At 31.6% G+C, this 20,827-nt stretch overlaps 2 protein-coding genes across 2 annotated transcripts; both read left to right on the forward strand.

The window, feature by feature from the left end:
* Positions 1 to 1,096: 1,096 nt before the first annotated feature.
* LOC132905298 (high mobility group protein DSP1-like) lies at positions 1,097 to 17,559 on the forward strand. Its single transcript, XM_060956456.1, has 5 exons — positions 1,097 to 3,603; positions 11,415 to 11,639; positions 15,075 to 15,238; positions 15,408 to 15,582; positions 15,784 to 17,559. The coding sequence occupies exons 1-5, from the start codon at positions 2,908 to 2,910 to the stop codon at positions 15,892 to 15,894; spliced, it is 1,371 nt and encodes a 456-aa protein (XP_060812439.1). The 5' UTR covers positions 1,097 to 2,907; the 3' UTR covers positions 15,895 to 17,559.
* Positions 17,560 to 19,353: 1,794 nt separating this feature from the next.
* LOC132905075 (piggyBac transposable element-derived protein 4-like) lies at positions 19,354 to 20,710 on the forward strand. Its single transcript, XM_060956025.1, has 3 exons — positions 19,354 to 19,900; positions 20,037 to 20,417; positions 20,523 to 20,710. Exons 1-3 carry the CDS (start codon positions 19,354 to 19,356, stop codon positions 20,708 to 20,710), a joined length of 1,116 nt encoding a protein of 371 aa, XP_060812008.1.
* Positions 20,711 to 20,827: the final 117 nt, after the last annotated feature.

Here is a 20,827-nt window from a genome sequence, read left to right on the forward strand (position 1 = left end):
CGGTACCTCTCTTTTTCTTGCCATTCCACCATTTCCCTTGTTCACCGTGCCCCTTCTTGCATTCGTTCGTTCGTTCGTTCGTTCGTTACGTTGCCTAGCCCTGGGAATGCGCGGTCTCTCTTTCTCTCTGTTTCTCCAACGCGCCTGTTTGCTCGCTCGCTCCTTCGGTTTCTCTCTCTCGTTCCATCTCTGTTTCACTTGCTCATGCGTCTTATTGACCCGGACCCGGTTCTCTTCTCCTCTCTCTCTCTCGATTTGCCGGGTTACCTCCGACTCACCCGCCTCTTGATTGGGGGTTGAGTGGGAAGAAAGGAAGCCCGACGTACAAATCCTATGATATACATTTTCATTTTGTCTTGTCTGTGCGCAATTTTAAAAAATCGGAATTCCAAAAGCTTGCGCAATTTCACGTTGCTCCTTACGCGTTAGAAATTTCTCGTGGAGGTTCAGGTTCGCCGTTTAACAACGTTGCACGGTGATCGTTCCCACGATACGTTTCCATATTAATAGATTTGATCTTTCTTCTGATAACAGCTAGAAATTACGGGGTATGCGTTGGCTATGGGGTACGAGTTTATAGAGTACATATATGCTAGGAATTACATTCCATATGTGGCATGACAGTTTGTGTTCCGTTTGAATAAGTTCAGTATATATGTAAAACGTTGTAACCATACTTTTTGAAATGCTATTCCGAATAATGAAAGGAGGATAATTAACGCACTGAAAGATTTACTTATTATCGTAATCATTAAAAGTTAATTATGTTTCTATAGAAACATGATTTGTTAGTATAAAGCATTGTTCCAGAAATTGTGAGGAGTAATATTTATTATATTTTATCTTACGAAGACGAACGAGAAAGTATACATATTTAAACTTTTCAATTTTCCACCGGATTTTCAGAAATATGTACAATTTTTAAATTCGGTACATTTTATAAAACTTAACGAATTTGTAGTAGAAAATGTACAACTTAACATTAATTTATTAAACAACGAGGGTGCTTCTATATTAATAAACTATTACATTCATATACATGTAATATGCATATTTCATGCCTTTAAAGAGATGGATATACTAAAAGAAAGCATAATTTCGTTAAATCTAAAAAAAATTGTAAAAGATGTTCCGCATTTTGTTTTCTTGGAAAATTTAAAAAGTTCTTCCGTATCGACTGACAAGTGACACGAAGTGAGAGTTCTTCGGTCGGTAAAGCCGACTTGACACGCAGGAAAAAGGGTGCGCGAAAAGCAGGAAGTACCAATGTGGAGCAAATTCCAGTGACCGTAGCAGTGTAACGAAACTAAGAAGGGTAAAAAAAGGCGCGAGAAGAAAGAGCGCACGGCGACAAGTCAGAGTTGGTGTGTCTTCCTCTCCCTTTCGCTCTCTTTCTCTGCCTAAAAGTTGACCTCGAGTTTCAAGGGTAGAGAAGGGTTTGCAGTCGTTTGCCCCTCTACCTTACCGGGGACTACGAGCCATGGCTCTCGAATTCTCTACGAACGGAAGAGAGAAAGCGACGTTGCCTCGATGTCAGTAGTGGTAGACTCCCGCCATCCCCACCACTGCTGAAATGTAGTTCGATTGGTCGGCGTACTCGGGTTTTCCTTTGTGAGCGGGCGGGTGAAAGCGTGGCTTGGCAACGCTGTACGAGTTCGCCGGCGTCCGCTGGAAGGAAGGCTAAGCTCGTGCAAGTGGAAAAAAGACAGAGGAACGCGGAGAAAGAGACAAACAGACAAGTAGTGAGTGAGACTTCGGGTCGGTGTGGAAGGGGATCGGGTTGGAGAAAGAGAAAGAGAGAATATACAAGCGTCCAGCCAGCCCGTCCTCGCCAGGTTCGCCCTCTGTGTGTGCGGCATCGCGTGTAGAGTCGGTGGCGAGAGAAGCAATCCGCGCGTAAGCTTCTCCATGTGAAAAAGCTATTACGCGTTCCACTACCACTGTGCAAGAGCCAACGTCGGTGTGTATATACACGTAAAAGAAGCATTGCGTCTCTATGCGAGCGTGGTGTCGCATAGAGTGCGTAATTAGCACCGTGTGTACGAGCAAGTAGAGAGAAGAGGCCGTCACGTTTTCGAGGGAAGAAAAGGGCAATATAGATATATATATATATATGTATATGTATATATATATATATGCTATGTATTTTTCGTAAGGGGAACGATAGTGCACGCATAAATGAACGAAGATACATATTTATTATTAAATATCATTATCGGTGACTTCGAAAAGAAACGTTGTGTCTCTCGAATGAAAGGCTCTATGAGTACTTAGGGGAGGGAAGAAAAGGGAAAGAGAGAAAGAGAAGGAGAGCGAAGAGAGAAGAGACGGCAAGAGAAAGAGGGAGAAAAAGAGAGACGGAGAGACGCGGCAGTGTATCTGTCGATGGTGGGGAGACAGAGGGAAAAAGAAAGAGCTAGAAGGGGAGAGAGAGCGCCCTCCCCTACCCACCCGCCCGCCCTCCTCCGCTACCCGCCATACCTACTCACGGAGCTAACGAACGGTTGAGCGTAGCGTCGAGTAGACCGCATCCCAAGTATAACGTACGTATTCACGAGGACCTCCTCTATACATCGTCGCGGAAAAAGCAGCGTGTATGAAGCCGCTTGTGCTACCAGGAGTACTAGTAGTGATCGTGTAGTGCGCCGGCTGGACAAGAGAAACGTGGTGTGACAGTGAGAACACAGTAGCGCGTGCGGTGCGTGTCGCGCGATACACGACGGTCACGAACAGGATCCCGTACGAATGTGAGGGTGCGTGTGCGTACATGTGTGTGTGCGTGTAAAGAGGTATACTTTGTCGGTGGTGTGAGAGCAAGCGAGCGAGTGCGTGCGCGCGCGCACAGCGTTCGCGTGCGTATGTGTGCATGTCCTGTATGAGGGAGACAGAGGAGCGTATGTGTGGTGTATGAGTGCGTGTCGTGTAATTTCTTCGTGCATCCTCTTCTTTTCCTTGGTTGGTGGTACCGTTTGTGGCAAACGAGGCCGAAGTGACAGACAGACCGTCCGCGTGTACGATATGTCGGAACACCACCGCGTTGCCGGTGGCTGGGGCACAGCGAGCCCAGGAAGCCGCGAGGATGCCTCCGGTGGTACCGCCTGGTGGCCTTCGGGTTTAAACGCCGTATCTGCCGAACAACAACAGCAACAACAGCAGCAACAGCAACAACAGCAGAATTTACATCAACACCTGATGAATCAACAGCAACAGCAGCTAACGCAACAACAGCAAGCACAGCAACAGCATCATCAGGATATCGTTAGGAGTACCGCTGCCGCTACCCAGCAGCTTTTCTCCTACAAGATGGCCTCCAGCTTTCAGAATCCAGCCACCACGGGCACACAGTCGAATCCCGTCTCGACGTCTACGCCGGTTGGCTCCTGCATGAGGGGAGGCTATGATTATAGATTAGGAACGGGGCCCGGAACAGGCGGAGGTGTACCTGGTACACCTTCCGCACCACCGCCTGGCGTACAGTGGTGGTACCCAGGTGGAGTTATGGACGCCGGACAGAACAACCTGCATCAGCAATTGCAGGGCCAACAACAGCAGCACCTCTCGCCCATTACCACACAAACGTCCACGCCCCCCGTTATGTCCCCGGTATGTTGCGACCACGATCGACCCCCTTTATGCTTCCTCTTTTTCTCGTTATTGCCTGCTTTTTAATTTCATACAAGTATATTCTATTGTTTTTTTCACCCTATACATCATTATATTTACATACATTTATATATATATATTTTTCGCTTACTTCTATTTGCGCGGGATTCTTTTATGCACTTGGAAGAAAAGCGGCTGAGATACGGTCTTTTAATATTTCTTGTCAATCAGTTTCGTATCGCTTTTTAACCGATAGGTTTAACATCTCTCTCATTCTAACTTATTAAATATGTTGCGGTTTCTTTCAAAAAGTTGCACTTCTGTTGCATCTCGTTCTTCAACTACCTTTTTCTGTTCTTTTTTCGTAGATAAAGCGAGAAATCTATTAGTGGTTTGTTAGTAACTATGCGAAACACTGAAAAGAAAAGTACTTTTTTCTAGTGTTTTACGCTTAGTGATATAGAATAATACTTGTAACAAATATCTGAATTGTACAGTTTCTCTCTTTTGTTTTGAGAAGAACTGACGAAAAGAAGAAAATCGATTTCGACTAGCTGGGCAAGCATCACTATTTCATTCTGTCTGTGAACCGAAGAGAAAGAGTAAAGTAAAGAGCATAATTACAGTAATTATGATAACACGTGACTGAACGTCAATTTCTCCTTAGCCGTGTAATATCTTCATAAAGACATGCTTTAATATGCGAGAATAATTCTAAGAATTTTGAACTCTTGTTATTCTGTTTGTCTCGGCTGTAAAAGTTTAAATGGTCGTCATTGTGACGGTTATACTTTGACACGAACGACGTTTTGAATCATTATACCCGTAGCTATGTCGTCGAGTTGTTTATCTCGACGTTATTAAGGGAAAGCACTTAGCAGGAAATAATCAGATGGATTTATACTTCATCTCAAATATCTAACAATTGGATTATCAAGGGCAATAATACGCTTGAAAATATTCTTTAATTTTATCTTGTTAATTTTTTATCTTCTATACTCTATTGAAATTACCGATAAATCACTATTGTCATTAAGAAAAATTTCATTTTATGTATTTAGTTGACAAAATATGTCGACGATCGATGATAATTGACTCAAATTAGTCATGGATTTTCGGCTCTATTTGCGTTGAAAAAATCTTAATAACTGATTCTATCGTGCTTGCTTTCGTACTACCGTCTGCGTTTCATCCTGACTCGCGTCTCTTGCCCCACCGACCGTTGTCCGCTATTGATTCCGGGTTTCGTGCGGCCTTCTTCGTACGTACGTTCGTACAGCGGCTCTTGCCGTGCCGGTTCCCTTCTTTTTTTTCGATTCCTCTGATCGAAGTGTTTTAGGCATTCACGATTGGAAATAGAAATTCCGATTGATCGACGTTCCTTTGATAAGAAATCATTTTATTCTTAGTTTGCTTTTTTCATTTTAACGCAACAAAATTCTATTTTATAGAATTTTCAAATGTTTCTTCTTTAGATTTTTCTTCATTTATTCATGACTGTATTTTATTTGATTTTTTTTCAGATATTTTAATTACTTGGAATATTTTGGCCATATTTGAATACTATTTCGTAATACCTATTTAAAAATTCCTATTTTTTCAAAGGTTTTCTGGATGATTTGAAGTTTAGTTTTTGATCGTCCTGGTTAAAGTTTTAATCGTCAGTAGAGAGAAAAAAATTCTAATTCACAGCGTCATTTCTTTGGTACAAAGAGGCGCCACTTTTTAATTGGTTTCGTTGATTAAATACGAAATGAAGAATTTTATTTTTCAGAGATTCTGAGCGATTTAAAACTTTTTTAGTCGTTTCCTTTATCCGTATATTTATTATTAATAAGTAAAAGAAGCTTCGAGCAATCGTATGTCCGATATTGAAAAATATTCGCATTGGAATTGATTTCGTGAATCAAATATAAAATTCATATCTCCGTATTGTTGGTTCGTGTTTTATTCATTTATATTGGAGAAAAGAAATTTAGACTCTTCGATAAAAGTTAGGCATTTTTCCGCTTTATTTATAAAATAAAGTAACGAAATTATAATCATTTTTTCCTTATGAATTTCCTAAAGTTGGTGACTGTTCGAAGGTTGAGCACAAAAGAGTAATTCTACTTTTCAATGATGTTAAAAGTATAAAATTCTGTTTCGTGAATACTGTTCTTCATCTTCTATTTTACTGGATTTTATGATTGCAGTTATTCAAGTGTATTATTACATTTCCTGTACACAAGTTCGTGTTAAATTTACAGAAAAATATTCAAGAATATTCAGCTTTTCAATTCTTCTAACGATAAATTAAACTCTATTTCAACCCTGTAAAGTTTCAGGATACTTTAAAATTTCAGAAGGATTATGTTTCATATTTTAATATGATCTTTCATATTAAACTCTAACATGTACATAATACATATATAAAATACATAAATGCATAAATACATAATACGCGATGGATATAAATTATAAATCCCTAAGGAAAAATAAAAGTAATACTAGCAATATTGAATCTGGGTATTCCAATATTTTCGGGAAATTACAAAATCCTTCGAATACTTTTAGTTATTTCTCCACGATATTGCATATACTGGTTCTATAATTGTCTGATTTTTGTCCTAATTTCAGCAAGTTTTAATTCATGTATATGTTCTAGTCTAATTAGAGACGAGCCGCACGTGTTTAATAATACAATTTGATATCTGTACTGCGTATCTTTTAACGGCAAAATTAATTGCCTGTTTATGAATTATTTAACGTTTGCGAAGCAAAAAATACACGCTAATCAGACTGTTTCAAATCATAATATCAATTTTTATGCATATTTTAACAGTAGAGTTACAAGCATAGACTGTACAATGATAAACGTGTGTCAGTATAAATATCCACACATTTTAAAGTTGTCCTATGACAAGTTCAAATTTAGCGAGATGTCAACAAGTTACTGTTGAATCTTTTACATACGTGATGCATTAGAAATAGGTTTCTTACATTGTACTTAATGTAAATATACATGCTACGATATTTCTTCAGAGCACTTAGTTCGAAGCATGAAATGATTATCTTGAAATAATTTTGAAAAGAATATGATTAAAGATACTTTTATTCAAAAATGTGGTATGAGACACTGTATTATAATAGATATGAAACGCATAAACTTATTAATTTGAAATTACTACTTCCTCACTAATCTTTATTAATCTAGAATCGCGCGATATTAACAATATGAGTTATTAACACGTCACTGATGAAACACGTAAAATTATTACTTCCCTACAACTTTTTATTGCTCCGGAATCGCAATGTTAGAGAATGTCGGTTAAGAATGTCTGTCTTTAAAAATACCGTGTTTTTTTCCCGAGATTCCAATAAAGAGCATTCAATATCGCGGAGCATTGAAAACGTATTTGGAGCAATATTAAAAGCAGAGCTCGAATGAAAGTTAAGATTAAAGTCTCTGTATCTATCAGATGGAGAGAAAGTCAGAAAGTGGTCCGAAAATTTAAGATTACAGTGATAGAGGTAAATGGAGGAAATAAACTTACGTTCTTTCTCCTTGGATAAAATGTTGAATGTATGGTTATTCAAGAAAACCTTCTTTGCAATTTTCTCTTTGCGAAAAGAAAAGATTGGAACTATTGATTCGATTATGCGTACATCTCATAAAATAATAAACGATATTCGTTCAGAAATATTGCGACTTTTACGTTATAGATTTTACCGAAACAGTAAAAGTTATTTCGAGAGGAATTTATTTTTCATATATAAATATATGTATGAAATATACGAACATATATTTTTCAAGGGTTTTTAAAACTCCAAAAGATCTCTATTGGATTTAGGATCTTGGAATTTTTTATAATTTCTTTCCGTCGAATTTTACTTTACAATAAACTTAGGAGTTGATCCTCTTAGTTGTTCTGACTGCTTTTCGATATCAGGGAATAAACGATGCTCCGATTTCATCAATAAATAGTTTAAGCTATGGGATATTTGAAATGCTACCTATTTATTCGGTGATATGTTTGGACATAAATTTGAAACAGTAATCAATTTTCGATGAAACTTTATGTAGTGATTCAAAATGGTTTATGTATCAAATCTTTATATAATATGTTTCTATTGTACGAACGTGATTACACGGAGGATTTACTGAAACATTATAACTGCAAACGATAGTTGCAAACATCGTAAAACAGTATCGTAAATGAGAAACCGGTATTAACAGTAATAAATGATTCCTTAATCTCCAACGAAGATACATTGAAAAACGTTTAAATATGGAAAAATATCTCCACTATTTTTAATGTTTGATTAATTCCTGAGATCGATTAAGATCTTATATTCCTTGACAACGTGTTTTAGTTTTAGCAATATAAAGTTTCGAATAGTGGATCGAGTGGTTTATATTATTCTTAACTCTGATGCAGTCTTCGGATTTTTATATTGTAATCCTTGTACCAACCAGTAAAAAGAAACAAGAATTTATGTATATCTGCAACAATTCTTTCGTATTTTTTTCAAACTTGAGAATATTTTTAATAACAGAACAACACAGATTGTTTCGAAATTGATCCAGTGTGACGTAGTAGCGTTAGGAGGAATTCAATCTTTATAACATATGGTATAATTTTTTGAGTTCAAAATGATGTACATATAATGAATTCTTATTTTTCAGATATTGCAGATGAAAGTATTGCTACATTTTTAACATTTTGATTGAATTTTGACATTCTCTAGTATGTTAATTGTCAAATTATCTTAAACATGATTACAGAACATTATTTTTTTGTAAAGGAAATGAAATGCAGCAATGAAGAATACATATTACACGATTATTCATGAAATGCATATTAGTTCGTATATTTTATCATTGCAGAAATCTTAGAACATATGATTGCAATTTTAGAATTTAAAAAAGATTAGAAGTAAATTAAATTTTAGTTTTCTTCAGAATCATATCCTTTTGATGAAATTTGTTCTCCGAATTATCGTATTATCTCTTAATCTTTTGTTTAAATAATTGAACACTTATCTGACTTGTTTCCATCAAAACCTATTAAATAATGTACACAAAGGTACAATAAAAAGAAACTATTTGTTAACTGGTTGGATAATTTAAGCGTATTTAAATAAATGAATAGCTTTGGAATTAATTTGTTTTGAGTTGAAAAGACACCTCAGTAGTAAGGTTTTATAATTTAAAGTGGATTCTTATCATTGAGTAAATTATACTTTTTACGAATGTTTAAAGAAAATATTTTTACTTGATCATTTGCACTCAATATTTTACGAGATCTCCATTTATAAATCACAAGACATAATATTAAAAACTTTGTGCAAAAATTCTTGCAATTTATTATCTCAATTTATTAATTATACAGAATTTTATTTTTTGTCGATATAAATTTACAGAAGAGTAAATAACTACATGAAATACATTATTTCTACATCAATATTTTATATCTACATTGACCTTAAAGTTTATAAAAAAAGATAAGGTTTTTTTGAAACAAAAAGTAATAACCAATAGTAGTGAGGTACATGGAATAAATACAAAATTATTTTTAAGATATCGAACAAGATGTTAGTAATATACTGATATAAGTATCGCTGTAAGTGATATATAAATTTTGTTCATAGATTTAAAATGCAGTACACATAAAAAGAATCCAATCTTCAAAGTTTTTACTGATAAGTTTTAATACGATATAAATTTAAAATACGACATCGACGAAACTTAAAGTAATATATTAATAATATTAAACTAAATTAAATTAAATTAGAGTACATTCTTTCAGGAAATCTTCTCTTGAAAATCCAATGAATTGTGTTCAGTATTTCATTTTATTATCTAAATCGTATTCATCTTTTTTCTTCGCCAGTTTCTGTCAATTAGATAAATAATTGAACTAAATTTTAATATTAAACAAATGGGGGATATCAATTTCTGTTTGATCGTATATGTAAATATTTGTTGGGTACACGTAGTAACATGCAATCTAGAAGTAATTTTAGTTGATGCTGAAAACACGATCTCGTTTAATGAAGTTTGTACATACATCAATGTTCATTACGAACACTAACGATGTTCGCAAAATTTTAACTTTCTCGTACTACGCCGTTCGTTTTGAAAATATATTTCTAAAGTACTTATTTTTTGTTATCACAATGTAAATTATAATTCTCTTTTCCGTATAATACGCATCGCTAATAAAATTAGTTTATCGTGATGTCATGTAGTATAGTTAAGTACTCTTCATTCATCTTTTTGTTTTATCATTTACCATTCTCATTTTACTGGAAACTATAAAAGACATACAATATAATATAAGCATGGTCTTTGTTACAACAATTCTTCTTTTTGTACTGTTATTCGTAGAGAATACATACAGATTTGTTCTGCTATATTTTGTGGGTTTCATACTCAAAGAAAGGAAAATAATTTACTCTTCGATAGGTATATTACATTAAATACATTACAAGATATTCCATATAAGTATAATGATCAAATGAATTATGATATTCTCACATTAGATGCATTTTTCGTTTCTATTTTCAACCACAATGAAATTGTAGTTTAAAATAGATACTGTAACTTTATAATAATAATATGCAGTATGATATTAACAGTAGTATAATATTATACTGTTTAATATCCGATAAATAGTACACGATAATAATTGTTTAGTTGTCGACTAGCCTGTCGCTAATTCATTGCTATCTATAACTGTACGATGTTAATAAATTATTTAGAATAATTCATTTTAACTTATATTATCACTAGGAAAATTATATTTCATTAATAAACTTGGAACAAAATATTGACTTGCAGAACACTATTTAAATTATATACAAAATGTTGGTGAATGTTATCTTTAACAGGAAGATAACAGTACTAGATATCACGCAATAAATTTATTTGAAACTTATTTATATATTTATTAAAAGATTATATGTATATGTATATTATATATTATTAGATATTAGAAATGATATTCATGACAATTATGCTTATTAATACAATAATGTATTATACAATCATCATACATTATATTATGTCATGAAGGAATTTTGTTTCCTGTACACATAGTGTTTTAAACAGCTAGCTTCTAGAATTATAACATAGCTGCACGCAATACTATTATGCGCCTGGTATTATTTTCGTCTACGAAGCAATGCTTTGCACGCAGGGAGAAAATCTGATTAGAAATAAAAAACTTTATTTTTCAGAATCCCTTTATTAGATTCCGGATTCGTATATTAGAGATAAAAAGGTCATTACCAATATATTGCACGTTATAGTAGTAATGGGTTAAATTAACATGTAGATACGTCTCGATATGGACTAATTATTCGATATCTTTTAACAATTATTCAGACAGATTCTGGCTTTGGATGAGAGTATCGAAGAAGTTTCAAAGCTAATTTGAATAATATTCGCTGGAAAACACGTCTTTAGAGGCGGCTTCTGGTCTATTCAAACATTTGGCAATCCAATACAGTATTCATACCTGTATATTATGTTTAGAGTAGAGTTTATCACAATGTAAAACAAAAGAGAATTGTACGCATCACAAAATATGATGGCTCGAATCTTGTAACTTTGAACCAATCTACATTACCAATTCGATACGATAATTAATCAATTTCTGTAAGAGAAAAAGAAGAAGAAGAATAGCAATTTTTTTAGTCTGTTCGTTTTGCGTTAAAAATAAAACGCGAGCGAATTCTTCCTTTTTTTAAATATTCGTTAAACGAGAGTTAAGAGGACACTGATAATTACCACCGTGTTTTTAATAATGATTCTTTTATTGCAGCACCAGATACAGCAGTTACCGCAGCAGAATAATCTCCAGCAAAATAACGCTCAGAGTTTACAACAACGAGACAATATGCCGAGAGGAAAGGATTCGAAGCCAAGAGGACGGATGACCGCATACGCGTTCTTCGTGCAAACATGTCGTCAAGAACATAAAAAGAAACACCCCGAGGAAAAGATTGTCTTTCGAGAATTCTCTAAAAAGTGTGCAATGAGGTGGAAGGTAAGAGACATTAAAATATTTCTGGAACTTCATTTATTTGAGATATAATTAAATTTCTATCGTTTTACTTGCAAATTAATAATAATGAAATTATAAAAGCATGTTACACATTTTATAGGGAACAAAATATATGGGTCTTTCAGAAGTACACGTTGACCAATTCCATAAATTGAAAAGTACAGAAAAGTGATGATGTTACAAACAGTTCTTCAAATTCACCTTAGAATTTACCATTGAAATGAAGAAATTAATAAGAACTGAAGTTGTTTAGTTCCGTTTCTGAGAGGCTCATGTAAAAAATTTATCGTTAGTAACCAGAATTTACAGATTGTCTTTGTTTTAAATAATATTCGTTTGATTTAAAGCTTGATAATTTAGAAAACTGAAGTAAATGTATGGTTAAGCAAGATAAAGGGTTTTACAGAAATAAAGGAAAAAAGATCAAAATTCAGACAACAAACTTACCAGAAAGATTTAATCAATGAAAATAGTATGTACATATAAGCAAAAATTATTGTGCACTTATTTATATTTTTAGAATTATTTATCAAAATTTTTTACTGTAGGATAGCATGGGTTATAATTAATATGTGTTTAGTTCATTAATTATAATAATATTAACACAAGACTAATAATGCTAATAAATTATAATGTAATAATTATTACAGTTACATTAGTTACAATCTATTATTTTTGCATTGTTCTGCATATTGTAAAATGTAGTATAATTTCCAAACTTCACAGCATTTACGTCTTTGTGGAAGTTAGATTTTCAAAAACTGATTTAATTATCAGATATATATCTAGCAGCATAATTCTACGTATTTTATGTAATTCTATAATTGAATAATGTGGCTTATAAAATCGAGATTTGCACATTAATATAAAGAGCATGATATATATTTTGTGATATATAATAAAATAATACACATATAGGAACAAACCATCAGAAGAATATATTTTATATAGACATATTTTGCCGACATAAATATACAATAAAGAAACACAAACGTATTTAAACAAGATTAATAAGAATGCATAAGATGTAAAAGTATGATATTTGCTAGTGCGCATAATACTAAACTTCGAACGAAAAAAACCCTGATTGGATTTAGAATATATATTTCTAATGAAACTTCTTTACACTGTTTTAAGATATAAGTAACTATAATTAGTTCGTTAAACATGTTTCAGGAAATAATAATAATTCCTAGCGTTGTTCGCCGGAGTAAAAGTGTAACTAATTTAAGTAGTAATTTACAGTTAACTGACCTCATCTGGAAGTTGCTATACGTTGATTTCTTTGAAGATAACTTGTCCGTATCTTTTTATACATAAGGCAAGCTCCCACAGAATCATTTTAAGTGCATAAAGTTTTACAACAAACTGATAATAGTACAAACTTTAAAAAAGAAATTATTTATGAAGTTACTAAAAAATATCGTAACTAATAAAGGAAAGAATTCTTGTAGGAAAATATTTTATATAAATATTTTGCAAATAGGTATATGTATTTCTTTTATGAATGAAGAATGTTATAGGTAGTTAGACGTTAATTTCAATGAATGAAATTCTTGTTTGATCGATACATAGTAATGAAATATTTCGATGAAATTATTTTTTTATAATACGAAGTATTGGAATGTTTTAGTGAAGCCATTTTTTTATAATATACCATCGATATTAAACTTACGCTTAATTCTTGATTATATTTGTCTATGTAAACTTCTAGTCAGGAAAGTAGTTTTAAGATGGACAGATCAGGAATATTTCGGATTAACGGTTAATCATATACCTGCTACTACCTGGGATCTTGTCATGAGCTTGATTAGAAACGGGACCGGTTTACAACTCGTTGTTCCTTAGAGTTCGTCCCTTATATTGTATAGTATGCATCATGTCATGAAACTAATGATATGCCAGTCACATGGCTGTCCTTTAATTTTTTAAATCGTTTATCTGAATTTTCTCTTATTCATTAAAAATATTGTAAAATGTACTATAAAATTCACAGTTAAAATCTACTAACAGGTAATAAGGTCGTTAGCCTTTTTAACAAATTTTAGATTAAAATTAATTTTATAATTTAATTTTGTCTAACACAAGTATAGTTAAATACGAGTTACAACAGGTCAGAATTATTACTATTAGAATTACTATAAAACACGTAAATGCAAATCGTATCTTCCGTTAGGAAATAATTTTGTTTTATCAATTCTTTATATTTTGTATAATACTTATAAAACTACTGTGCAAAATATGTATAATAAAAGTACGATTAGAAAGCTGCAAGTGAATAAAATGTATCAATTTGAAATTGATTTACATTTTAGAAAATATTTTCATATAATGTCTGTCACGATTACTTACTGTTTGATAAATATCTATAAAAAAAAACATGTAATATTACTTATCGCAAACTTTTCGGTACGTTAAGAAGTTCAGATATATCTTTCGGTAGAAGAAGTTTTGCAAATGTGAAACAACGTCACTTTGAACAGGTGCTACTCCAACATCTGGTCATCCTACCCCTCGAAAAGGGAGAGACACTTTCTGCACGCTCCTCTTTTAGATTACAGACCAGATGGTCTTTACGATTAAAGACATTGACCTCCCATTATCTTACTAAAATGTTGGTCTCAGCAGCTGTAAAATTTTTAAATGTTCTTCCACGAACTATCTCGTTTTCAAGTATATTTTTGAGCGCAGGAGGCTGGTTAAATATATATAATTATATTATATACATTTTTGCATCTTCAATTCTTCTATGGATATATAAATTGTCGTAGTCTACTTATTATTAGGTATTCTCCAAATTAACAATATTTTAATTACTCGCCATATTAGCTTTTTCCTTTTTAATAAAATATGTCGTTCGTATTCTTTTGAGACGTAACAAGATGTCTAAGGTAGGAAAAAATATACTCAATAAAAAAATATTTTCAACCATATATAAAAATCACTTCTGCTTTGATTAATTCCAAGTTCATCTTCACGATTCCATTCTCGTACCTCATCATAAATGATTACAACAACAAAGACGATAAAAATATATTCAGGTTCTGTCAGTATTTGCAACGTGTAATAATATAATTATTACCTATTACTGTTTTTTCTAATTTTTTAGTTACAAAGGTTAAATATCTCTGATTTTCCCCAATAATATTAAAAAAATATTAATCAGAATATTAAGTAATTTATATACATTTATATAAATAATATAAATCAGTTATTAATTTTTATTAATACTTTTCACAATTATTGCACTTTTATTATATATGATTCAAATTATATTTACATTTTATAGCATTGTGTACATATATAAATGTGTAAACCAGTAAATGTATTATAGTTATAATTATTTTATGTAAATTATAAATTTAGTGTCACACAAGTATGTTTCTTATAATCATAATATGTACTATATGTTTGTAGACAATGTCAGATAAAGAAAAGAAGCGTTTTCACGAAATGGCTGAAAAAGATAAAAAGAGATATGATGCAGAGATGCAAAATTATACACCACCGAAAGGAGAAAGTAAAGGCAGGGGCAAAAAACGCAAACACATCAAAGACCATAATGCTCCTAAAAGATCGCTGTAAGTAAATGTGATGAAATTACATTAATGTTCATAATGTAATAGAACACAATTAATATATTCAGATAATTTTTAATTATCTTTAATTATTATTTTCATTTATATTTATAAAACCATAATTTGTGTATGTATGCGCGTATAATAATGATATAACGTTTTTATCCAATAGATCTGCCTTCTTCTGGTTCTGCAATGATGAACGTGGAAAGGTGAAAATGTTAAATCCTGAGTTTGGTGTAGGTGATATTGCTAAGGAACTTGGTAAAAAGTGGTCAGATGCAGATCCTGAAACCAAATCGAAATATGAGGCTATGGCGGAAAAGGATAAGGCTCGATATGAAAGAGTATGTATAACATAATTATATATGATTCAAACAAATTATTAGGCATTTTTTATTGTCTAATAATTTTTTATTTTATTTATTGTATTATTAAATATTAAATATATCTTATATTTAGAATTTAAACTACAGTATGTACGAATATATTGACAATGTTTGCAATGATTTTTGTGAACTCGATATATATTATGTTTTGTTATTTAGGAAATGACTGCGTACAAAAAGAAAATGAAAGATGGTGCACCTGTAGTAGGAGTTCCAGCAAATACTGTAAAAAGTGACAGTGAAGAAGAGTATAAAGAAGATGATGAATAGCGGATGCACGACAAAATTTCATCTATCACCCCGTGTCCTTGATCCTGAAAGCATACCTCACCTACTGTACGTACCATTGATCTTAGCGTGAGCGTACTTACACCACTAGGAAAACAAATAACTAATCACCAGTCCCTGATTATTTACAATAATAATTAAATACCCGCGATTATAATAATTATTTTAAAATTGTATGTATGAGAGGTGCGAAAGAAGATCGTATGAATGACATTTGTATTTTAACATATTGATAGTAACATGTAAAATGGCGTAGGATAGCAGAATGGAAAGATATGGTGACCCTACTTTCTATCAGGTGGAAGGCGCAGGGGCTCAATCATTGTTGACATTATTTTCAGACTATGTTGAAAGCTGTTGTTACAGCTATATAAAAGTGGATACGGCGGCTCCATAGTTGGGCGGTATCATTCGAAATAATTTGGTATTTATCAGTTCAGTTCATTCGCTGCCAGTGTAAGAAGACTTATTGTATATCCTTGTACAGAATATTTCTTTAAATCAAATCTGTCGCAGGTGGGGTATGGGGCTGCTTTGTATGAATGTAATTGATTTAAGTACGTGTCGTATAGTTGTAAGTATTAGGATAAGTATATATTTTAATGCAACTTCGATTCTACATCTGCGTCAACATGTGATAGTTTCCACAGACAATGTATTCTAAACCACGAGATTGAGCCTTATAGCTTATAAGTGATCGAAATCGAAACAAGATATTTAATTCGCAACTTTGTGAAATCAAAATTGGGCCGATAACCCAGCCATGGAGCAGTAGTATAGTAAAAAGTACTATAAAAACGTATAAAACAATTAATTCTTATTCGTAAAAACAAAGCGATTCGATTTGTTTTAAATAACTGATGAAAATTTTGTTTTATGTTATCTTAGTAATAATTATAATTTCAAATCTTTTATAATCGTATGAAGCAATGAATTTTTGTTCTTATTGAAATTAGTGACTGTCGTTGAAGACAAATTAAAATAGAATTATTTGAGTTTTAGCAAATTGAAGTAGTCCCTGCCCTTACCATCGTCATTCTCCCTCTCATATTCATTTTCCAACAAAACGAATACGTTAAAATCCTTTCAGAATCATGTGATTCCGTTCATTGTTTAAGAAAGTAAGATAAGGCGTGTCTTGTATTGCCTCGAGTCATCTGGTGTACAGCAGGCTGTATTATAATAAATTATTGTGGTTTCTTGTAATATTAACATTCCTAGATCCTAGTGTGTACAGAATTTAATCATTGAGATTAGAGTCAACTTTGTAAGAAGCATACCAAAAAAAGCAGGCTAAGTAATGCAAATATGAATTTCGTGGCCAAGATTGGTATGCAAAATGAATATACAAGAGGCTTCTTTACAGTCAGACTGACTTGCACCTTGATTTGGCTCAGCAGGTAACCACTACTTTTCGACGTAAAAGCTTTTCATCTCCCTGCACATTATCATGTAATGTGTGATTATATAAGCAAAACCTGTTCTAGAGGGAGCTAGAGGATGAATACTGTAAAATATGAAATTGTAATATTTTAATACTGATTTGCAGATGTGCATAATTTTAACATAGCTGGTTAAAATGAATTGTACTGATACAAAGGTATCCATTTGATGGAGATAATTAATAAAAACAGATATTGAAAATTACGGCAGAATTTTCTGTGTTATTATAGGGGAATTATAACAGTTACAAAAAAAAAAAAATGTTTGTTTTGTATATCTCTTAGGATAAATAAACTTTTAAAAAAATATGTGAATATGTTTCTGGTACTGCTCCGAACCTGTTTCTAAGCATGTATATGTCCGAAATATTAGATTCTCAAAGCAGTACTAGATTTAGAGTACTAACATTTATATATATATATATATTTATATATATTTATATAAAAGTAAGTATATATAGTCTCTATTTGTTTATGATATAAAGTATTATTTTTCACGCTGCTTTCTTATAATATGAAACATGTGCATTTTACACGTTTATGCTGGTGCTATTTACATCAGAATTAGAAGTTAACTTAAAATCGAAAGTAATGTGTTAACTTATTTCATGTTATACATATTACATATTTCAACGCAGAAGGATGTTACTGTACTTTTTATATGTATCTCGTAGGTTCAAATAATTTTCTATTATTTTATATAAGTATTACTATAGATTATAAATGTACCATTGATATAGTATTCCTAATAATAGATGAATAATTGTTACCTATAATATAAATTTTTTCATTCATAATCTGCTAGAACAGTTCATTATTTCTTACCTATAATTTATGATTCAATGATGTGCATAAAACATTAATAAATGTAATAAATAATATTTATTTGATTTATAATATTACTGTAATAAACTAGCGAACGAAATGTTTGCAAGATTTATCATTGCATTTAGTTATAATCAAAAGAAATTATGTATACAAAATATTAAGTTCAGTCCTTGATAATTGCGATATAGTGCATTCTAAATGAATATTTTGCTATTATATTGCAATATATCAATTATTATTACATAAAAATTTTCCAGGTCATTCTATAACTAGGATTATAATTGGATTTTGTTTTTGCTACAGATACATAACATTAGTATATTATTATAAATAAAATACATATATATATCTAAAAAATAAATAAAAAAATATATAATCAAATACATGCTACAGTGCAGTGCAATTACTGGAATTTATATATCGAATTGGGAAAATAACATTAATTCGATAAAGGCAAAATTCATAGAAATGATTGTATAATAATGTTGTATTAATATTCAAAGTTATAAATGAATTATGAAAACAGAGAAATTTGTGACATATGTTAGATATAACATTATACTACCCTAACTATAGAACTTTTCTGAAATCTTTCTGAAGATGATACATCAAATCTCGCAAATGAAAAATTTGTATAAATTAACAAAATATTTGTACAGTATTTTATTTTCTGTATAGGTAAGTATTGTTAGTAATAAGTGAATAAAGATATAAAAATGTTCTATTTTCTTTTATCTGTACAAGTAAACATAAAGAATGGTAAAAAATATAACTTTAATATATATTACTAAAATATAATAATTGTTGTATTATTAACAAATAAGTTTAGAAGTTAATACTGTTAGATAAAATTGAAGATATATTGATATTTTGAAAAATATATTTATATAAGGAATATATATTTTTTAACCCTTTGCAATCCGTTGTCGCTGTCGTAGCAACATTGTAAGTGGAACTAACAACTTCATTGTCGCTATTGCGGCAACATAAAAGCAATAGTTTATTCCACACATTGACAATGAATAAGAAAGGTTCAAGTAATCTGCGTAATTTATTTTTACATTTAAATTAAAATATTCTTCATTTTTCCTTAAAGATCTGTACTGTTACATTCCATGTATAATTGTGCGTTAAAATTATTATAATCCTTTTTTTTTTATTTACTCTGAAAATGAAAAAAAATGAATTTTCGGAAAGCGAAGAGGAATTCGAACTTAGGTTTTATAGTGACGATTTAGCTGAAATTAATAGTATAAATGAAAGTAGATATAGTGACACCGAGAGCGATAGTGACAGCAGTGATATAATTAATCGAAGTCGGAAAGCTCGGCTTATTGAATCAGATACCGATGGTACCGTAAGCCCCACTACGGAAGAGAATGATTGGATTAGTATTACAGAGGATGGGTACAGGCCTACAAGAGTAAATTATTCAGTAGGACCAAAATCGACAGGACCACAAATTTCTTCTAATATTTTTGAACCTATTCAGTTTTTCAAACTATTTTTCACAAAACCACTTGTTGATGAAATAATAAAGGAAACAAATAACTATGCAAAATTTGTGTTGAATTCAAAGAATCTAACTAAAGACTCTATATGGCAAACATGGCATGATGTAAATGAAGATGAATTCTGGGCTTTCATTGGAGTCATCCTAAATATGGGTACAATGCCTATTTCTAACATACAAGAATATTGGTCAACTAAACATAACAGTAGAATCCCTTTTTTTTTCGGATATATTTACAAGAACTCGATTCAATCAAATATTTTGGATGCTTCATTTAAAAACACCTGACTCAAGGAGCAAAAATCTTAAAACACATATACAACGAGTCAGCATTTTTTTAGACTATATAGATTCAAAATTTTCTGAACACTTTATACCTAGTCAAAATATTTGTTTACACGAATCAATAGTAACATTTAAAGGAAAAATTTCATTTATTACCTATAACCCTATTAAGCCAACAAAGTGGAGTATAAGAATATATGCGATGGTGGATTCTGAAACTGGTTATATCTCTATTATCTTACCTTATTATGGGAGTATTACATCAGGAAATCTTATTCGTCCAGATTTACCAGTTAGCACTAGAATTCCATTGCATTTATATCAAAAGTTGTTAGATAAAATTCCAGAGGCTCAGGGTTATCATATGTTTACTGATAGATATTATACCAGTATACTTTTGGCAGAAGAATTAATGAAAGTAAAATGTTACTTGACTGGTACCATAAAAGCTAATAGGAAAGATATTCCAATGTTTTTTTAAAAAATCAAAGTTTTCAGATAAGAAGATTTTTGTTTATAAAAAAAAAAAATCATGTTCTTAGCCTGGAAAGACAAGAGAATTATGTCACTCTTGAGTACTTGGAGTGATGCTGGAATGATAGATTCAAAAAGAATTCTACAAGGAGGTAAAGAAGTAAACATTAGAAAGCCTAATGTAGTTGTCAGCTATACAAATTCTATGAGCAGCATAGATCGAACTAATCAATACACATCTACTTATTGTTTTTGAGAAAGTCTCTTAAGTGGTGGAGAAAAATGTTTTTTTGGGGCATGGAGGTGTGTGTAATTAATTCATATATCATATATAAAATTGTGAAAAAAAAAAACAAAATGAGAAACCATTAAC

Source organism: Bombus pascuorum, chromosome 3, assembly GCF_905332965.1.
Source record: "Bombus pascuorum chromosome 3, iyBomPasc1.1, whole genome shotgun sequence".
Lineage (NCBI taxonomy): Eukaryota > Metazoa > Arthropoda > Insecta > Hymenoptera > Apidae > Bombus > Bombus pascuorum.